A 21,582-nucleotide genomic window follows, 5' to 3' on the forward strand; every position below is an offset into this window, starting at 1 on the left:
AAACCCTGCAACTTCTCTCCAAAACATCTCATCTCTGGGTCCTCATGGTAATTGTTACATTATAACATTAACTGAGTCTTTCCAACAATGAACTTGTAGAGTGAGCATTTTAACCTCGAGGATTTAGTAGCTGGGCTTTTTAATCCTACTCTTTAGATGAACTCCCCAGATGTGTTTGGAATCCCTGCGATTCACATCTGTTAACGAGCTGCAGGAGAAAGCTTTTTGTTGAAAAGGGCAGGGACACCAGTGGGATTTAAATGACCACATTCTCTTGGAATGGTGAGCAAATTACGTTGACCAACACTTTGTGTCAGTGGGTTGAATCACAACAGTCGATACAGTATTTTCCAGGGTTGCTAGTTCAGCCCTGATGAAGCAGCCTTTCTGATGTCACATCAAGTCTCATCTGATTAAAACTTTTTAAACACCATGAGGCTATGAGGTTAGTTTTTCCCCCGATACAGTTTCATATAATAAATGAATGTAGAGAGTAAACATAGACAAAGATGAACAAAAACCTCAGATGTGACTCAATAAAAAGCAGCTGAAAAACAGAAAAAGCCTCGATTTAAGAGAATTGAAAGTTGTAGCAGACACTAAATATTTGTGTTGAAAATACGCTCAGTAAAATATGTATGTATATTTATCTCTAAAATGCTTCAGATATTTATTGACGTGGCACATTGCAATTGTATTACAGAGAAAATGAGCAGTGATGAGCTCACTGCATAGACTCTACATAGAGCTGTCCAAGCAGTGAGGAGGGGGAAGGCTTTCAGACACAACCTGAGTCTCTGTGGCATCTTATCCCTTTGCTTATTTAGCAGGTGATTCTGCACACACAGCGTATCACCAAAACCACTGCTAGCTGCACCCAAACTATTGACAATGAAATGATCAAACTAGGAAATTATTAAGTGGCTTTGACACAGTAAGACAAAAATATATATCAACGGAAGAAGAAAGGTTTCAGTTTGTAAACTGATCAAAATCTTTTCACCTGCATTAAACAGCTGCCTGAAAGTCTTTACTGAGCAGATACTTTAATGGTCCCATAAGACCAATATTGTTCTCCACTGGGACAACTTAAATCTAGAAATGTAAATGTTAGAAATGTAAAAGAAACTAAATGCCAGTGGAACCCCATTACCTCCACCCTGCTCCCACTGCACTTCACATTATTCATGACAGCTTTCATTCAGATTATATATCATGTGCTGCACAGTTGTTGGTGCATCGATGCACTGATCGACTGCAGACAGTTCATACTAAAGACTATAAAAGCATCCATTTAAAACTAGATTCTACAGAACTTACAAGAAAAAATTAAACATTCACAATAAATAGATCAAATCAGTCAGTGTAAGGACTAGTTTATGAAGCTGCAATACACTCACATTGAAATTCTGCCCGATTTTAAAAATAACTTTTTTCAGATGAATGTCAATCTGAGTGCACATCACTTCCTCGAGTTGGCTGTCAACGTTTGTAAACTGACTATAACACGTTTGTGGTCCAGTTACAAAACACAGACAATTACATTTGCATTAGTATATCACCATGGCTACATTATCCTAACACAGTAGCATGTTTCAGGATTTTATGGACAAAAAAAAGTTTGCAGTTAAAAACCATAGGCACTACCCAGTCAGAATGTAGAGCAGCATATGTCCACGATTATTTAAAGGAGCAGTCGGAGCTTGTGGGGACTCTGTTATTGCTTCATTACCCAGAATCTGACTGTAGATTAATATCAGTTTAGATTTTCAGCACAGAACTAAATTAGTTTCTGCACACGTTTAGCTTAGCTTAGCACATACTCTTTCTGACCAGAACCTAGCTGGCTTTGGGGACAAGCTTTCTAGTTTTTTTTTACATGGCCCAAGGTATAGACGGCCAAACATTCCAGCAGTATGTGATATGTGTAATGTAATAGTAATGTATATGTGATTGTTGAACATTTGATTAATGTGCTGCTCTTCAGTCTGTGTAATAGCCAGTGGTCCAGTTTATCCTGAAGGTGTTTGCTGCAGCTGGGCTCAGGGCTATTTGCAAGGAGGTCGTGTGAAACAGATAAACAGACTGTTTGCACAAGGTGGAACTGGGATGGCAAACAAGTGTACACACAAATGTAGCCAATCTGAGGTTTCCTGACTGAAAATCCAAAATGACACGTGAGCTGCCATATACAAAAAAAAACAGTCAATGATGCTTTAATAAAACCTTCATATGTAAATATCAACAAAATCCCCCCCAGACATAGGAGAGTAAAAAAAATAACCCACAGAATTAAATTAAATGTAGGCTTGAAGAAAATGTTTAACCAAAAATAATAACTCTGATGGAATGAAATGTTGATTTGAAGGAGAATAAGTACCTAATCCATTGAAATGATAAACCAGTGAAATGAAGAACCGCTGTGGCTCCACGAGGGCTTTTCCTTTCATCATCTCTGCACTGCAGCATCTTTCCACCCCCCCCCCCCCCTCACCCCTCACCACGTCACCGCCACTCCTCCTGGCCTTTGATTCCACTCCTCTCTGCTCCTCCTTCCATGGAGGCTGGACTGATGGATCAACACTGATGTTTGTATCTTCAGTACAACATTCCTCTCCACGTCATCTGACAGGACAGACAGAGTAGGGATTGGCATAACATGCTTTGACTGCTTCCAGTTAAGAACAACAGAACTGTATCAGGGCTTTTTGGCCTCACACATCTTTTTTTGTGCACAAATCTAAAAGTAAGGTTTTTTTCTTTATCATCCTATGTTACAGGCTTGAGACATGTTACACTTTACAGTTTGCTATGCTAGGGGTCAGAATCAATATGACGTTGCGGAAAACATAGCGACATATTGTGTTGAAAACAACTGCTCCTCCTGCTAACTGCTGCTCTATCTCAGGTTATCAAATCTCAAGTGGAAAGCTCTAAGGACAAGTGTGAACACAACCAGACACACAATTGAAATAAATCCAACAATGTAAATGGGCGGCTGTGGCTGAGCAGTAGAGCGGTCATCCTCCCACCAGATGGTCGGTGGTTCGATCCAAGTCTTCCCATCTGCACGCCGAAGTGCCGTGGTGGCTGCTGACCATGGACTATGATTACAACAAGACTGCTTGATACATAACATTTCTCCTCAGATACTCGACCATTACTGACGATAATCCATCAATTCATTGACCTTCCATTATGCTACAAAGTGTTTATTCTAATCAATGCTATAAATACTCTTATCTTTCTGATGTTCTCCTTTACACTTGACATCTATTGCACTTCTGTCCGTCCTGGGAGAGGGATCCCTCACATGTGGCTCTCTCTGATGTTTCTACCTTCTTTTTACCCTGTTAAAAGGGTTTTTAGTAGTTTTTCCTTACTCTTGTTGAGGGTTAAGGGCAGAGGATGTCACACCTTGTTAAAGCCCTATGAGACAAAAATTGTGATTTGTGAATATGGGCTATACAAATAAAGTTTGATTGATTGAATGATTGACTGTACTGTAAAGTGTGGTCATCAAGACTAACACTAATGCGATTTGTTTTGCAAATTGTTAAAATTAGTTTCATTAAAAAGCTACACCCAAACACATTGATTCGCTGCCCGTCCTGGCTCCATTTCTACTTCTCTATCACACATTAGGGCCCGAGCACGACAGTGGAAGGACCCTATTGAAACTGGGTTGATTCTTCTTCTTTCTCCTAGAAATGAATTGCCTTTTTGGGGGCCTTATCATACCCGAAAACTCACAAAATTTCGCGGGCACGTCAGGTCTGGTATAAATTTACTGAAAAGTTTGAGTTTTCGTCACATGGTCTGAAGGTGGCGTGGCGTCAAATTTTGATGAATCGCCATCATAACACAAGGTTGTTGTATCTTGGACATACATGGTCCAATCTACTCCAAACTGGAGATATATGACAAGAGGCCCTGCCTGATGACATCTACACATAAATCATGACTTAAAATCACAGCACCCCCTGGTGGCAACAGGAAATGTCTTGTTTTTTTGCACGTCTTACACTTTGATGTACTCCTCCTCTTCCATTGACCACATACATGTCAAACTTTGTCAGAAGGACCTCAAGACATTGATGATGAAGTCCTATGGACAACATGTCGCTGCGACACACGAAATTGCTGTAACTTCAGTGTACATTGTTCAATCTCCCTTAAACATTATGTATGTGACAACAGCCCCCCCCCCCCCGAAGACATTCATATGGTATTTAAGAATGGGCTTGGCCAAATAGCAGATAAGCGCCCACTAAAGAACAGCCTCGGCACCACGATTGACCGGCATGTACAAAAATTGGTAGGGACATGTGACATATCATTTAGAACAAAAAAGCCTTTTAGAGCAATTAGACAGGCCAAACAGGAAGTTTTTGGCAGTTTACACATGTTGTATTTGAACAAACTCCTCCAAGAGCTTTCATCAGATCAACTTAAAATTTAGTGAGGGTCATCTTAACTCCATGGAAATTCAAAGTTATTAAAAGTTTTAGTGTACTTCACACGGTGTGACTGTGGCGTGGCGTCAAAGTTTGATGATTCGCCAAAAAAGAGGGATTTGTTACTCCTCTGTGCATTGTCCAATCAGCCTCAAAACTCTTCCACACGATCACAGTCCTGGCCTGATCAGATCCATATGTCAATATTGACTCGTCGTCACAGCGCCACCTGCTGGCGACAGGAAGTGACGTTTTTTTTACTTTAGACACCGTGCTCCTGGCTGGTTTGCAATATACACATCAAATGTGCTCAGAATAGTCATATGACCTTCATCATACTTCATGGTCAGAATTGTGACTTTTCCTCAAACTGTTTAACCACAGCGGTGCGGCGAAGGTTGATGCTTAATGATTTCAAATCAGGATGATTGAGCTGTAGTTGCAAGTTTAAATCGCTAGAGGGAAGTGTGAGTCCATGGTTTGCCCAAGTGTAATAGAGCTTCCTGCTGAGAGCTATAAAGAATTAATTCTTTCCTGTATTTCAGGTTGAAAATGTGTTGAAAACCATATTAAACTTACTGATGTGTGTCAAACAATGTTGAGAGACAACTTTAGTTCATGTTTAAGAGTAAAATGAGCCGTGAGAGACTTTATTTTGTGTTGACAAAAGTGTGGTGCCCACTGAGAGCAACTGTCGAATCAGGACCAAAATTCTCACATAAGAGTCTCAGCCTGAAAGAAACATGTGTCAAATTAACTCAGGGTCATAGCACCACCTACTGATTTGCCGTGAAATGGACGTTTTTTGTAACTAAAGACAGGAAGTGACGCGTTTATCCTTCTTGCGTTGCCCAGAATGTACGCAACACGGAGCCGTTTTTCCCAGTCCTTGTTCGACCGTCGCCCCGCGGCCGGATCAGGCCCCATCGTGCACAGGTGTAAGGGCCCGACAGTGCTGCTTGCAGCCCTAGTTTATGGTTGTTTTAATTCCTATACGTTTGTTTGTTGGTTGTTTTGCATGTTTGGTTGCACAAACATTACTGGACGGATAACCATGACATTTTGTGGAATAAATCTCAGGGAATAATTCATGGATCCTGCTTACACCTTGGGGTTAATACCAGAAATCAGATCACAAGTGTAACCTATCTACCTGTTTATCAAATCTTATTAAATCAAATGTTTCATTTACATTTTTTCAAGCCTAAGGATATTTTGTGACTACAACTTCTGATGTTTAGAAAATATCAATCAAGGAACTAAAGGAAGAACTGAGTCTAGCTACACTACCACAATGGTTTCTTGTTGGTGACCTCTGCATCCTACCCCTTTTGAGAAAGGGAAATGTTGGCAGAAATTGAATATAAAATAATAATAATAATAATCAAATAATCCCAGTCGTGTTTTCACTAGTCTCTAATCATCTAAATTGTTGTTTTCCTTACCCTAGAATGGGCCTTTATTAATAAATACTTTATATTTACTGTACATCGGGAGTGGGTCCGTTTGTGTTTTTATGACAACTGACCGTTACCACAGGTTCTCTTTCATGTTTGAAAGGGGAGGGGTGTTCAGCTGCAAAATGCAACTTCACCACTGTCACTAAATTGTACCCACTGAACCTTTAAGCCTAGTTTTATATACTCCTGACCATTGTATTTTTACATTTAGATACAAATTTAAGTTAATTATAAGAGGCTATGTCATCATGGAGAGCTTATTAGAAACTCATATTGTTAAAGCTGTTGTCTTACCTGCAGTATGCCTCTTGGATATGTTCCAGCACCAACACTTTACACTTTCTCTTGGCTATTTTGTCCAGTGAAATGAGGGTGTGGTCAGGGGGAGGGTGGGTGGCTCTGCCCATTGAAGGTCCCAGAAGTGGTGTGATTGCCCGATGCTCCATCACACTGCCTGTCCTGAAACAAACAGAGACACCGTGTCATGGACATGCTGACACAGGAATGGTTAGGTGTAGGGATGAAACGGTTACTGGTATCATGATTAACCACAGGCAAATTCCCGACGGATAGTATTACTATATGAAATTTAAATTATCATTAAAACTGCGGATGATTACCACGGTGTAAAGCTCATGGTAAAAAGTGTCCAGTTCACCAAATATTTGTTTGATTCGCTCCAGAGTTTATGAAGCAAGTATTTATCCACATTGAAAACAAATTTTGCTAGCACACAGTTCACCTGACACATACAACACGAGACGTTGTGAAATCCAGGATCTGACACCATCATTAATAACAAAATAAATGTGATCGTCAGTTTGTGTAAAGAGCGACAGAGACGAGCAGACACACACGCACGCACACACTCAGAGAGGAGAGAATTTCCTCCCACAGATTTTGAAGCAACGCAGTGTGTTAACTTCATTGTAGCAGAAGAAGCGACGCCCCGCTTATCCAGTAACACATAAATTCAGCAGGTTATTATAAAGATCAGTTCTACGAGTGAGTGATTAGAAAAGAGCAGAGTCACTTGTTGACCAGTACGGTGTAATGCACATCAATGCAGTGGTGCTGCCAAGAGGGGGCCAGCGGGGCCACCGGATACTGTAAAGGCTATAATCAGAGTTTTACAACACAAAGCAGTGAAACGAAAACATAGAAAGGCTGAACCGGGATTATAATCCAGAAAATTGGGGGAAAAAAATGTAGCCTCTGTACCTAACATGGTTTGATCTGGCCGACTGTTGGTGGGAGAAGCTCTGAGATCGGCCCAGGGTACGTGTCTCTAGAAGCTCACCGGCTACCAAGCTTGATGATAGTGGAGATTTCTTCAGTAGCGATCGAGGAGGAGGAGTGGACACAGTAGCTGTGAGCTGAAGCTTCAGTTTCATATGCTGGCTTAACTGTAGTGTTAACATGGAGCAGGATAAGAGGAGACAAGATGGAAGAGCACTTCATTAATTCAATTATTGTATTCAGCCATGTTTATATTGTAAAACAAAAATATGTCTATTCCCAACTTATCCACTTTAAAGTCATTTTCAGACAGCACAGTTGGGTCCATACTTTCTCAGGAGTTTGCCTTTCACACATAAACATGGGGGCAGGTGATTCTCCACTCAGACGCATTCACAACAACACAGAAATCTCCACAGCGTTCAGGTAAGGGGTGGATGTAATCTTCAGCTGTGGAGATCACATGCATTTGTTTACAGCACATCAGCAAAGGCGTATCATCAAAAGCTCTCTTGACATCTTCATCTGTGTCTTCTACGTGTTTGGCACTGCCTTTTCCTCCTGAGATGTATTCTTTTGGGGGGTTTTTTTATGTTTGCGTCTGTTTCATGTCCGAAACCTCAAATCAATACGCCCAGTCGCTTGTAGTGAATCCCCCAGTGCATCTGCTATATTCTTACTTTGGCTCATTCAGGAATTATCCAGAGTTTTAACAAAGGGGCTGGGCGAAGAAACCCCCGGAGAAAGTCCGGAGCCTCTCATTCAGGCAGTTGCGTTATCACACACAGCCCCTCCGGAGAATGTCATGAGATTATCCAGAGTTCAGAGCATGTCTGCAAGCAGCTTAAGTTTTATCACAGAGGTTACTATACGCCTGTCAGCAGGTTTAGCATATAACAGTTACAAAGTCCATATTTAGTATGTGCAAACTTAATTCTTTAGGCAGCTACGAACCCATGTGGGGTGTCCCTTTATTTAAGCCCTCTGAGGTGAGAAATTCATCAGTCTAAGCACTGGGTATTAGTTGGGTAAAATGTTAGTAACTTCACTGTATCAATTTTTTGACTGCTTTCGAGTTTTCGAATTGAATTTAACATTTTGGGAATAGAATCAAAAAAATTTCGAATAGAATTTTAAATTCTCCTTCTCACTTACAAGGCCCTTAATAATATGCACCATCATACCTCTCTACATTTAAGAGTAGGCTTAAAACCTTCCTTTTTATTGAGCCGTTATTTAGAGCTGGTTCAGGTTTGTCTTGGACCAGATCCAAGTTATGCTGCTTTAGGTCTAGAATGTCAGGGGTCACATGACAGGTGGAGCTTCTCTTTCCTCTTCTCCCTCATTAATATCTTATCAATACATGTTACTGACTGGACTTCTTTCCCGGAGTCATTGGGCTTTATCGTTTGCAGATCCAGGACCGCAGCTGCGGCCACATCCTGGATCATGATGGTGGGTCGTAGACTGTGATCATGGACCATAGATCATTATGGTGGATCACGAATCCCACATCGTGATGGAGATCGTGGATCATGATCGTGTTGGCAGCTGATCGTGGATCATGATGGTGGATCAAGATGATAGATCGTAGATAGTGGTGGCATCTGATTGTGGACTATGATTACAACAAGACTGCTTAAAAAAACAATACGCCTACTCACATACTGATGATAACTTCTCAATTAATTTGTCATTGCCGCTCCCTTCATCTCTATTAGACATTTTCTTATGTATAAATACTTGAAACATAGACACAGTTTTCCATTATGTTACAAACTGTTTCCGTTAATCAATGTAGTTTTCCTTACTCTTGTTGAGGGTTAAGGAGAGAGATGTTGCACCTTGATTTGTGAATATGGGCTATACAAATACAATTTGATTGGTTGAAGTCAAAGTTGTTCTGTACCACAGGAATACTTGCAGTGTACTAAGTATGTTACTCAGTGTGCGACCTCGCAAATGTTTGGTACCTCAAAGAGTCCAGTTCTGAGGATCTGGAAGGCCACAGTGAAGGAGAGGGTGGAGCCCTTGCTACACTGTCCCAGGTTGTTGATGGGAGACTGGCACACCACCGCTTCATCCCTGGGGTCCTGCTGATGACTATGAGCTGAGGAAAAGACGGATGGAGGAATAGGGACCAAGTGGGGGGAGGGAGTAACAAGCATAGGTAGGACAAAGCATACAAAGTTAGATCAAGACAGAACTCTAAGACTCACATTGCTGAGGTGCTTTATCTTTCAAGCTAGAATTTCTGCCCTACGATTATATGCCTCGGCCTATCCTTAAGATAAAGTGTTCACGGTGACTTTGACCTTTAGCCTCCCAATTCTAATCAGGTCATCCTTGAGTTCAGGTGAATGTTTGTGCCATTGAAATGGGTGTTCTAAATCCCTTTCACAAGAACATGAAATCACTGTGACCTTGACCTGCGTTGATTATCTCTATTTCACTCCTGGAGTCAAACAGCAATTTATGAAGTGCATTTTTTTTATCTTATCATACAGTAACAGCAAACTATGCTGGGCCCCAAGCGGCCTGTGTGGCTGCTGGAACTGATAAAACAAACCTCTGTTAGTTCCCACCAACACAGATATTAGGCCTCTCTTGGGAAATCTGTACATCACTGTACTGTGAGGTTGTTCTGCGAAAATACATCTTCTACATCTACACAAAACTACATGAATGCAGTTATAATCCAGCAAAAAAAAATGTATACAGTTGTGGATAAAGGCGAACATGATCTTCACTGTAGAAAGATTAACCTGGGAGTGACTTTAATTTACAGTAGAAATGTAAGAATTGAGAAAGCACAATAGTAAAGACGTATTTCATATAAATCTTACAGCACTTAATGTAGTCGTCTGTTTACTGTAAGAGTAAAGTCCAAAGGCTGGAGGAACAGAAACTGCTCTTGCATTTAAAATGTTTAACAGTGTGTAGTTTAACTTGGGTGTAGCCCAGGGATCTATTTTAGGCCCATTACTGTTAAATTTATACTTGCTGCCTTTTGGCCAAATTATTAAGAAGCACTATGCTGATGACATGCAATTATATATTCCCCCAATGAACGGAGCCCCATAGACACATTGCCATAATGCATCAAAGATATTCGCATCTGGATGTCTAGCAATTTTTTTAAGTTAAATAAAGATAAGATAGAAGTCCAGGTTGTCGGGGGAAAAAGAAATAGACAGCAGACCTCTTATCATCACTATCTCTGGATAGTGTCACACTGTCAGGAACCTTGGTGTCATCTTGGACACCGACCTCGCTTTCCAGAGCCATATCAACAACATAGTTAAAATTGGATTTTATCCTATTAGAAATATTTCAAAAGAAAGGAGCGTTCCAAGAAGACAGGGAAAAATGTGTCCATGCTTTTATTTTCAGTCGGCTAGACTACTGCTCACAGGAACCTGTAAAAAGCATCTTGATCAGCTCAAGGATCCTGACGCTAGAGTTTTAACTAGAAAAAAACCCTCTTTTGATTGTTTTTTTTAACAAAATCCTCCTTTTATTTTATATCTTACTATCTTCTTATCTTACTATTTTATCCACCTGGTTTTGTAGCTGCTACTTTTGTCGTAGCTCACAATCTGTGCAGCACATTGTGTGTCCACATGGAATGAGATGTGCTGTATAGATAACGTTTTGATTAATTGCTTTTGTCATTACATGACTTTTCAGCTCATTTAAGCTGATTAAAGTGGCGTTCGAATAGCCAAACCATGAGTAAGGCAAAGATGAATGAATTAATTGTCGATGCTCGTGTTGAATAATGACATCTTATCATGTGGACGTCTTTATCTTTCTGATGAAGTTGGAACAGTGTTTCAAGTCTGCTTCTCACCTTCAGAATTCCAGATCAGATGAACGGCAAAGTCCTGCAAGTTGTTCAGGAGGGTGTATTTAACCCAGAAGTGCTCCAGAGGCCTGACGGCCCTTGGACAGGAAGCTGTCATCACCAGCTGAGGACGATCCAAGCGGATACTGGGCAACGAGTAACAACTAGAGATATATCTGGGAAAAAAGGAAACAAGTATTTTTATTTCCTATCACATGGCAAACATTTTGACTTGTTACAAGTGAAACTGGTTTTGCAACTTAGTAATGCTAGTGAGTCAGAATGTACAAAAGGTGGATCATGGAACTAGCTCACATAATTAGATTGCTGTGGTTTTTCCGACTACTGGTGTATGGTCATAAACACAGTATGCTTGGCATTCAAGTGGTTCAAGTTGACAGAACATCACTGAGAGGCAACAGCAACATGAATGCTAATATAATCTAAGTCCAACTATAGGCTGGCAGTTGTTTAAGGTAATGCACTACATGCAAAAGCATAATGAAATGATCAAACAGTTGGAATACTCAAATTCTGTTATAACATTTGAATATTAGGTAATATTATAAAATTACCAAAAAAAAAATCAATGCAAAAAGTTACTATATATTAATTATCTTTTGATGAAAAATAAGTCAGAAAGCCTGCTGTGGACACGGTCTGTCACAGATCTGTCAAAACATATTTTTCTATTGTTGTTTTTCTTTATGATTTCAAAATACACAAAAGCGTAGTTGTAGCATTGAGTGTGTAGCATGTTGTCCAGTGCCCAGGCCACAAGACGTGTGAAAAAACTGACTGAATGACTCAGGTTTGTAAAATCAAAGGGTAATTCTTTAAACAATAAAAGATAATACTCCTACATTGTTTTCATAGCACTCGGAAATGTCAGTAGAGATTTGCTACATGTTGAACAAAAGATGACCAGTTACCTTGTGAGAGGAAGTGCTGGAGTATACCATTGTAACACAGCCACCAAAGGGATTTCCAAACCCTATGTTTAAAAAGAGAGAATAAACTCACTGCAACACAATTTCATACGTCATACAGTCCCCAGCTAATTTTCTATTTCATCCTGTGTTTGTTAAAAACTCGAAGTAAAGGAGCTGTCTCCTCACCTCACTGGAGTCCTCTTCTGGTTTGTTTTGAAGCTGCAGCTGAAATAGAAAGTTCTGTTGCTCCAGCGCACTGAGCGTGCTCGGTAAGCGTGATGACTCACTATCGATCCGATAGAATGACGCCATGGTGAGCTCAGCTGATTGGTGGCTGGTGGGATAAATACATATGGGTCATAATTGCATCAATATTTTTTTCAAAGATAAACATTTTTCACTGATATACATAAAGTAGGATAGATTATTACTCCTAAAAGAGAAAATATCCAGTGAGCGGCAGATGTGTGGACGAAAATGCCTTGTTGATGTCAGAGGTCAGAGGAGAATGGGCAGAGTGGTTCGAGATGATAGAAAGGCAACAGTAACTCAAATAACCACTCGTTACAACCAAGGTTTGCAGAATACCATCTCTGAACGCACAACACGTCGAACCTTGCAGCAGATGGGCTACAGCAGCAGAAGACCCCACCGGGTGCCACTCCTGTCAGCTAAGAACAGGAAACTGAGGCTACAATTCGCACGGGCTCACCAAAATTGGACAATAGAAGATTGGAAAAACGTTGCCTGGTCTGATGAGTCTCGATTTCAGCTGCGACATTCAGATGGTAGGGTCAGAATTTGGCGTAAACAAAATGAAAAGCATGGATCCATCCTGCCTTGTATCCATCCTGCCTTGTATCAACGGTTCAGGCTGCTGGTGGTGGTGTAATGGTGTGGGGGATAATTTCTTGGCACACTTTGGGCCCCTTGGTACCAATTGAGCATCGTTTAAACGCCACACCTTGTTGAATCTATGCTATGAAGAATTAAGGCAGTTCTGAAGGCAGAAGGGGGTCCAACCCGGTACAAGCAAGGTGTACCTAATAAAGTGGCCGGTGAGTGTATAATCCTCTATAATACATCTTCCAAAGTCCTCAACAAACATCCGTCCATCCAGAACTCTGTTACCTGTCTGCTAACCCACACTCACTACTGAGATCACATCACCCTGTTCTCCAGAACCGCCACTGCAAATATTGTGATTGAAGTTTTCTTTAATCTGACAGTATACATTATGGGCACATACTTACCACACATTGTCAACTATGAGCACGGAACCATCTGGCATCATGGGGAGATAGGACGAGTTGTAGTTGGGAACGATCTTCATGTCTCTTACACACACCTCCTCCTGAGAGCTGCAGTTCACCACTTAGGATACAAGAGGAAGGAACAGCAGCTGATTGCCCAGTCATGGTGACTTCATTCTATTTGACTGCGTCAGTTTCAGGGTCTTGGTAATATTCCTGCTGGCTCACTGGAATACAACCATGTTAACATGGTTCGTAACACATGTGCTTCTCCTACTATGACAAAGAGCCTTGGGACCACACACACAAATGGGTTACTCATATATAGCTGCCAAAACAATGACTATGGGGTTGTACTGTATGCTAGATGGACAACCTACTCTTTTTCTTGCTGGAATTTAAAACCAGAGTGGACAGTATGTTTTATGTTCAAGGCGTTGTTCTCTAGCTGAGGGCGGTATGGCACTAGCTTACTTGGAGGAGATCTGGGGATTGTATCTGTGAATATGAATGGTTTACCTTTCAGAACAGTCAAGTGTTTTCCAGACACGGTCATCTGCTGACACTGGACGCTGGGAGGTGGCAGAACATTCAGGGTGGTGTTGACTGGCAGTAAAGATACAAGACAAATACAAAAAAAACAGACACTTTACATAACTACAGTTATTCAGCAGTCACATAGGACACATTTAATGACACGAATGCCATTACGACTGACTTTGCATGGCAACCTCACTGAAATCTGTGGTTCCAGGTCGGAAGTCCACAAACTCTTGAATTCTTTGGGGCAAGTTCATGTCCGGTGTTGACAGATAAATCATTGTTTGTACCCTGTGCCTTGAAGGTGTTCAGGTCCTGTCTGAAGGTGTGCGTTGGGCTCCTGAGCTGCAGAAGAGTCAGGTAGCCATGTTCCCTCACTTCCACATTTTCTTCCTCCTGCTTCCACACAGTCACTATGATCTGAGAGCACAAAGAGGCACACAAACACAAAAAGACCAGGGGCCTCATTTATGAAACAGTGCGAAGGATTCATTCTAAAATTGTACATGCGAAGGCAGACAATGGCTTACACAAAAATATATTGTTATTTATAAAACCATGTGCACCTGAGGGCAACGGGCCTGATTCACCAACCGTTCCTATTTTTGTTCTCGTGTAAGAACAAAATCTATTAAAACTGAAGAGCACTCTCACGCACTCTTGACAACTGAAACAATCAGTTTTTTTACTTTATATTTTACAGTTGTATAATAATATTTTAATTACAATAATATTTTATCATTTGTATCTTAAAAAAAGACTTACAAGTTTCAGTGCATGTTATAATTTTTTTTTTTTTTTAAAGCATGGAAATGTTGAAGAGGAGAACACACAGGTTTGTTTAAAACCTGTCTGATCAGATTTATCATTATGATCCCAATGTCGTGTATTCACTTCGTGGGAATAGTGTCACTGTTATTGATGGTGATGGTGATGATTATTGATAACCCTGAACCCTAATGACGAAATAAACAGTGGAAATATTCAGAATTGACCTTGTCCAGTGTCAGTGTGCAGCCTGGCTGCAATTCAGATGAACAAATGTTACTGTATATTAAGATATCAGGCTAAACTTATCATAACAGCATTAGACAAAGGTGAATTTATTATATTTTAAAGCTGGCAAAAATAATACTCGACCAGCTGCGGGCACAGAGGCGTTTAAACAATGTAAACGTAGCCTAAAATGGAATGAACAGCTGTGTAACCATTAGATCTAAGCTCTGTCAGACTGGTTATAATGAAATAACAATTACATCATCATAATTATTATTATTATTCATCATTGAAAAGACAAAAAAGGTTATTGGCAGTTAAAGTAATACAACTAACCAATGGTACTGTTTACTCCCTGCTGCTGCTTTTTCTCTGTGCTATTCTGTCTTGTCTACCCGTGCACTAACAGTGTACTCTTTTGGCGCAGCAATGTTATCAGTAATGTGTTTTTAATCACTGTGTGAGAAAACGGATGCCTGACAAAGATAAGTTGGTTGGTTAGTTAATGTTGACTCACAAATCAGTAACAGTACAAGTCTACCCATAGCTTGTTTTGATCTTTTATTATATAATATTTTCAGTCAATCATCACAGTTAAGCAAAAGGGTTAGTTAGGGCATGTTTCTCACCTCTCCTGTGTGGATTGAGACTGATTGACAAGTAAAATATGCTGTGGCCTTGCAGGGACTGTACAATGATACAAACACTCAAAGTTTGGAAGCCAAACCACAACTTTAAAGTTATGTATCACTATCTGGATATGAATGTACCCATCAGGATATCAAAATGTCTTTTTTGCACAGCACTGCTCACTATCACATCAAACGCAACACCGATTTTTCGCACGTCCAGATTACATATAAGGTTTACGCGATTAGACAAGAAATTTGCGTCTCTTGACCTTGGCATCGCGTTTGGTGTGGTCCGCCATGCATTCGATGTGAATCTGACGCCAAATGTTTGCGTTGCGTTCAATGTGCACCATTAGTGCTAAAGGGAGCAAAAGGATTCTTAGGGCTTGCTCATGTCCAGACACAACCAGAGGTTGTAGAGCAACAACCATCAGAAAGCACCAGGCTGTATGTCTGCCAGTTCTGTGTGCTCAGAAAGCTGACCAACATGTGAAAGTTAAGAAGAAGAGCCGCCTGAGACACACCCTGTGCTTCCCCTTACAAGACAGAGTTCCCAGCACCAAGGTCCCCCTTGCTGGCTGCCAGAGACACATGTGAATGGGCCACATATTCAAAGATGTGATTTACAATGAGCTCAGTGAAGGCACAGGAGGCTACATTGAATGCCTGCACCTTTGCATCGAGGATGACTACAAGCACGACTGGAAGCTAGTAGACATAAATCTGCCAAATTTAATCCTACGGAAAAAATGCCCGAACAGCCCTGCGTGTGGAGAAGTGAACTATTGAGATAGACATCCCAACTTGGGACTCCTTAACCAATCTGAGAAGTGGTTACTAACTAACTACCATCATGGTTCACCATCATCGCCCAAGATGAGCCGATGCCAACAACATTGGAATAAAGTCAATTTATACACAGTACAAAGAGAAGAGCTGTGAAACATGTAATGTCTCACAGTTTACATGGTCATATCATCCATGTGTCTTACCTTGGCTTTGAGTGTGTTCACTGGCAGCTTGTCCAAAGAGACTGTGAGGCAGAAGATAACCTGGTCATCCAACACCAGAGCAGACTGCAGGGGGACAAGAAAGAGGACACAATGTTCAACATTAGAGAGAGTGTGGAGACAATAAGTGAATTTAAGCCTACAAATAATTAAAGGTTCAGTGTGTAGAATTTAGTGACATCTAGTGGTGAAGTTGCAAATTGAAACTGAATACCCCTCACCTCACCCTCCCCTTTCAAACATGACAAAACTAACTGGATATTGTTGATGATAATAATAAATATTTTAGTTATATATTGCTTGTTGTGTGTCCTTTTCCTTTCTATAGTAAAGATAATCCTGAAGCCGTGATATTTCCTCTGACAATAATCGTGGCACCAAAATTTCATATTGTGACATTCCTATTACACACTAGTGAAAACTAGTGGTGCACCGATGTATCGGCCGTATATCGGTAGCGGCCGATATTCGCCTCGTTTACTGCCATCGGCGTATCGGTAATAAACTTGACTTTCACCGATAACATTGGCCGATGTTCATTGGTATGTTTTCTGCAGCCTGCCAATCTGGCATCCAGATTATGGTACACTGACGCCGGGTTTACACCGGGTGCTGAAGCGCCGTGCCGCGCAGCGCCAAGGAAAGCCAGGCGCCTCCCATCCCCCCCCCCCCTGTTAAACCTTTGTGCGGTTCACATGGGCTGCGCCGCGCCGCGCCAGCGCCCTTCACCGATGGTTTCAGCGTGCGAGCGAGCGTATTGCGCCAGGAAACAGACTGAAAAATGATTTTAAACCATATAAATTACATATTTTATATGATATAAATGATCAAATACGCATCCCATACTTTGTATTCCCCTTCAGTTGTCCTGGAGTTTTAATTTTCCCAATCACATAATTAAATGTCTCCCTCTGCCCATCCACTACAGCCACACAAGCAGTCATATAGATAAAAAGAGAGGGGGGGGGCTAAAGGCTTGCTTGGAGAATACGTCATTTACCCCCGACACCATGGCATCTAAAGTTACACTTGTCACTTTTTCTGTTTTTCATATTATTCAAGTAATAAACAAATATCGGTATCGGTATCGGCCAAGAATTTCCATATCGGTGCATCCCTAGTGAAAACATCACTAGGATTATTGTATATACAATTTCTGCTATAGATCCTTTTCACCTAAATCATAAACACTGAACCTTAAAGCATAGAGGGACTGCAAATACAAATTACTGTATTGATAACTGTTGTCAAATAATTTTTTTGTAGGGTGTTTGATCTTATGCAATAACAGCATAAATTGACTACTATGAAAATATTAGCTCATCAGTGCAATTAAAGGGCCCATATATTACACCTTTCTGGGACTTCATTTGAGGTATTGGTCCCCTAAGATGATCTATCAGTGGTTTAAAGTCGAAAAATGTCCTCCTGGTGCTCCAGAGAGAGCAGGCTGTTTTCGCCTGCCTCTTTAATAATTTATGAGCCCCTCCTCTGATTGGCTGACTGCACTTTGAGTGACACGCGACCAGGCCTATCACCGGTCTCATTCTGGCGCATTGACGATCTCTCTGGTAAACACAGCTGAAAGTCACGTTGTTATGTTTGGATACATCTATAGAAGACCAGCCACAAATTCACAGTCGCTTACAACAGGATGTTTCTGAACGGTAAGTTACACCGTCCTCATGTTTGTTCAAGTTTTAAAAGGACAGTCGGCCAATGTAGGAGTAAGTCCAGAGTTTCAGTACGGAGTTTCAATACCGAGTAACGTCTACGTTACTCCATACTGCTGCATGTAGAGCATGCGGTGAGCAGTGTGGAAGAGCTGTATCCTTGAGGTGTTGCTGTAGGTTGAGAGTCTGTGGTGAAATGAGCTGAGCACACCGACACGGCACGTCAGAGGAAATAAAGCTGGTCTCGAATAGTAACGTTCTTGCACGGACACATTCTCTTCCTTGCATCCCTTCACACTGCTGTGTTTCTTCAGTGTTTGTTGTGGTTAGCCTGTGGTAGCTAACAAGCAGTGGTGGTGGTGGTGGTGGTGGTGGTGGTGGTGGGGAGCAGGGTCGGTGGGAGCTATACAGTCTATGGTTCGGAGGCTGGACTGGTACCGGCTGGGTGGGGCTGAGAGAAGAGTGCGATTCCATGATGACATCATACGGGAAGGAAGTATGTTTCAATAAGATATTTCTTAGAATGGACTGAGTGAAAAAGTCTGCGGAGTGACTGTTTTCATACTTTGAGGGAACCTACTGACCCCCTTCAAGTAATTACACATAGTAAAAGCCCAGGAAATTTATCTTTCACAATATGGGCCCTTTAATGTGAATTTTTTAAATAAGGGTTTACTCCTTAGAGTATAAAAGTATAAAAGAGTATATAAGAGTCATACAGCTTCTGTGTGTGTATGAAACATCTAACCCCAGATTTTTCCTCTGCTCGTGGATTTATTTGTGCAATAAGTCTGTAAAAATTCACAAACCAATAGAATAGCAGGTGTAGTGTAGGTAAATTAAAAACTGTAGTAACGGATGTTTTAATATCATGTCACATTTTAATCAGTTTTAAACACAATTTATAGAGGGGTGTTCTTTCAAATGCAGGAGTAATTAGGAAAAACTTGAGTGAAGGGTGAAGATTAGGAGTTGGTTCATAATTGACATAATTGTCAGTGTGTGCTTCTATCTGCACACAGGTTTCTTCTTATCAAAAGGAAGTTATTTATGTCTACATTGCAAACATTGGACAAGATGAATATCCCTTGCATGTTTGAAGGTCTACTGCACTTATTAAGATGCCATCCACCAGTTGATGTAAGCAGATGTTAGCAACAACCAGGGGATGTTAGGGACATATCTTCAGTTGTGTACCATTGCGTCATCAGGTGTTACAGGGTTTTAATTGCAACAGCGTTACAAGCGGTACGCTGAGGCTAAAGGGAAGTCTGACTGGCTACTGGCATGTATGGCAGTACTATGAAAGTAGATTAGACATCATTACCTCTATGCCTTTTTAAACTAAACACCTACTGTCAAATACCGCATTGTTTTTAAGATTCCTTTAAGGCCATCCACAAACTCGCTCCGCCATACCTTTCTGAACTCCCGCACGTCGACATTTATTTTATTGATGTTTTTGATACATTGTTTCTTATGTTGTGTTTTTTATCTGCCGTGTAAGTTGACCTTGAGTGCTCTGAAAGGCGCCTATAAATAAAATGTATTATTATAAGTATTATTAATATTAAACCTCCACCACAAGCCTGTGACAACCACATCTCTCTGCTGAACCGACTGAACAGCTTCTTTGCACGTTTCGATGCACGAAAACAACACCACTGCACAGAAGTCACCAGCCCAGCCCAGCCCCCCAGCGACCATGTTTCTTTACGTTTGAAGAAGTGGACATCATTTACTTGAATTGTGTTGATTTGGCTACAACACCGTTTACCCCCTGAAACTCCAAAAGTGAATATTCATTTTTTCCTGTGAACTATCCCTTTAAGTCCCTGGAGGCCTAACTGCACTTTCAAGTCTGGACACATCTGAAACACAAAGTTCACTGCAACGAGCAGAACAAAGTTTGAAGGCGTTTGTGTCTGAGAGAGACAAACAACTCAAACAGAAGAATAAGGAGCACGGTGTGTGTAGAGAGGAGACACTCTGAAGGCTGCTTCCTCTCACACGGTCGGTAGGTCAGTAGGTCACGTTTGGTGATGACAGTGAGTTTGTAGTTTAAGTTCAATTAAATATCCCCCGATGAATTTACGATAAATGTACATGCAATTGTTTTTTTATGGCAACCCATCTTAAAATCTGTATTGAATCCACCTTACCTTAACCGGTTCCTTCCCATCCAGCCGCCCATCAGACGCCGGGTTCCGGTGAACGAGGAACGTGTTGCACGCTGTGAAGGTCCGGTTGCTGTCGGTGCATCCGGGCTCCCTCTCCCCCGGACCCTTGTCCTCGTCGTCCCCGCTGCAGCTGCTCCGGAGGTCCGGCTGCCCCTCGCCGTGCCCCTGCTGCCGGCTCTCAGCGACGCACACACTCGCCACAGCGGACAGGGATCCCAGCTGGTCCCTCCAGGGTACCGCACCGGAGCGCTCCTCCCGGAACCGCAGCACCAGCAGGAACTGGACGGTCTCGCCGAGGTAGACGTGATTTCGCCGCGGGAGAGTTGCGTACTCCGCCGGGTCCAAGGGACTCGGTATCGGAGCGGCCGGAAAGTACATGAAATACTCGCAAAGTGGTTCCATCACAGCAGCCGCCAAGTAATGTCCGCCAACATCAGCTAACTGTGAACCACCTGCTGCATTGTAAACAAACCAGTGCTGTCGCGATACTTTCCTGCGGGAAAACAAAAGCGCACGACAATGTGCCTGAAACCGTCTAACATCCAAACTCCGTAGGAAACATAATTAAAGTCACATTCAAGCGATCAGCATCCAGCGTCCCCCCCCCCGCTTCACTTCCTTTAACTCTTTTACTAGTCCCACCACAAACAGGACGGTTAGTAGATTACCAAAACAGAGCGACCACCAGACCAAACTAATCTATCCCCAGAAGACAGAGCATCCACAAAGCTGGGCACGAAGACCAAAGCAGCAGATAGCCAAAATCATTTCAATTAATGGTCCAGTGTGTAAGATTTAGGTAAAAGCATCTATTGGCATATATGGACGATGAAAAATGACTTAGGTATAAATAAATGTATTAAATAAATACATAAATGCATAAATATATAAGGACATAAATACATACATAAATAAATAAGAGTTTGTAATTTAATAGGATATAAATAATCAAATGTCTTAAATTTATTTCCACATTTATTTATTTCTGTATTTCTGTGTCCGTATGCTAATGAGAAAGGCGGTCCTAACCTCAGTCTCATGCAGGATTCATCACAGCAGTGTGATGATCCAGTTCTGCTACTTCTGCCTTTCAATGCTGACTGTTGCCCAGTAGAGTTGCCATTTGCAGTGTTGTGCCAGTTCAAACTTATAAAGAACTAGTTCATGTTCATTTATTCCATTTTTTTATTGGGATGATTTAGGTGACAAACTTACGATCATGTGTTTAGTAATTAATATGGTGTCATGTTTGCATGTTGCTCCGGTCATGTTAACACTGAGTTCTGATTGCGTGTTACGTCATGAGGACAAAATGTTGATGAGTAATTTTTCATGATGTTTAAATGCAGTCTAATAAACACGA

General features: G+C 41.3%; 1 protein-coding gene across 2 annotated transcripts; it reads right to left on the minus strand.

The window, feature by feature from the left end:
* Positions 1 to 250: 250 nt before the first annotated feature.
* On the minus strand, positions 251 to 20,902 carry map11 (microtubule associated protein 1). Of its 2 annotated transcripts, XM_034615502.1 has the most exons (12): positions 20,202 to 20,902; positions 16,349 to 16,432; positions 14,019 to 14,148; positions 13,708 to 13,794; positions 13,189 to 13,309; positions 12,122 to 12,269; positions 11,936 to 11,997; positions 11,010 to 11,179; positions 9,130 to 9,266; positions 7,139 to 7,323; positions 6,212 to 6,376; positions 251 to 2,625 (listed from the first exon to the last, which is right to left on the minus strand). In XM_034615502.1, the coding sequence occupies exons 1-12, from the start codon at positions 20,619 to 20,621 to the stop codon at positions 2,622 to 2,624; spliced, it is 1,713 nt and encodes a 570-aa protein (XP_034471393.1). In that variant the 5' UTR covers positions 20,622 to 20,902; the 3' UTR covers positions 251 to 2,621. The 2 variants fall into 2 exon arrangements, 1 of the variants encoding a protein (XP_034471393.1); XR_004616997.1 differs by lacking the exon at positions 7,139 to 7,323 and having other exon boundaries at positions 20,202 to 20,847.
* Between the last annotated feature and the right edge of the window lie 680 nt (positions 20,903 to 21,582).

Source organism: Hippoglossus hippoglossus, chromosome 18, assembly GCF_009819705.1.
Source record: "Hippoglossus hippoglossus isolate fHipHip1 chromosome 18, fHipHip1.pri, whole genome shotgun sequence".
Lineage (NCBI taxonomy): Eukaryota > Metazoa > Chordata > Actinopteri > Pleuronectiformes > Pleuronectidae > Hippoglossus > Hippoglossus hippoglossus.

Excerpts from the sequence above, each read along its gene's own strand:
- map11 (XM_034615502.1), bottom strand. The coding sequence starts at position 20,621 with ATGGAACCACTTTGCGAGTATTTCATGTACTTTCCGGCCGCTCCGATA. Across the intron at positions 14,149-16,348 it reads TGAACACACTCAAAGCCAAG|ATCATAGTGACTGTGTGGAA; the intron begins GTAAGACACATG and ends TTGTGCTCTCAG. Across the intron at positions 9,267-11,009 it reads TCTGATCTGGAATTCTGAAG|CTCATAGTCATCAGCAGGAC; the intron begins GTGAGAAGCAGA and ends TCTTTTCCTCAG.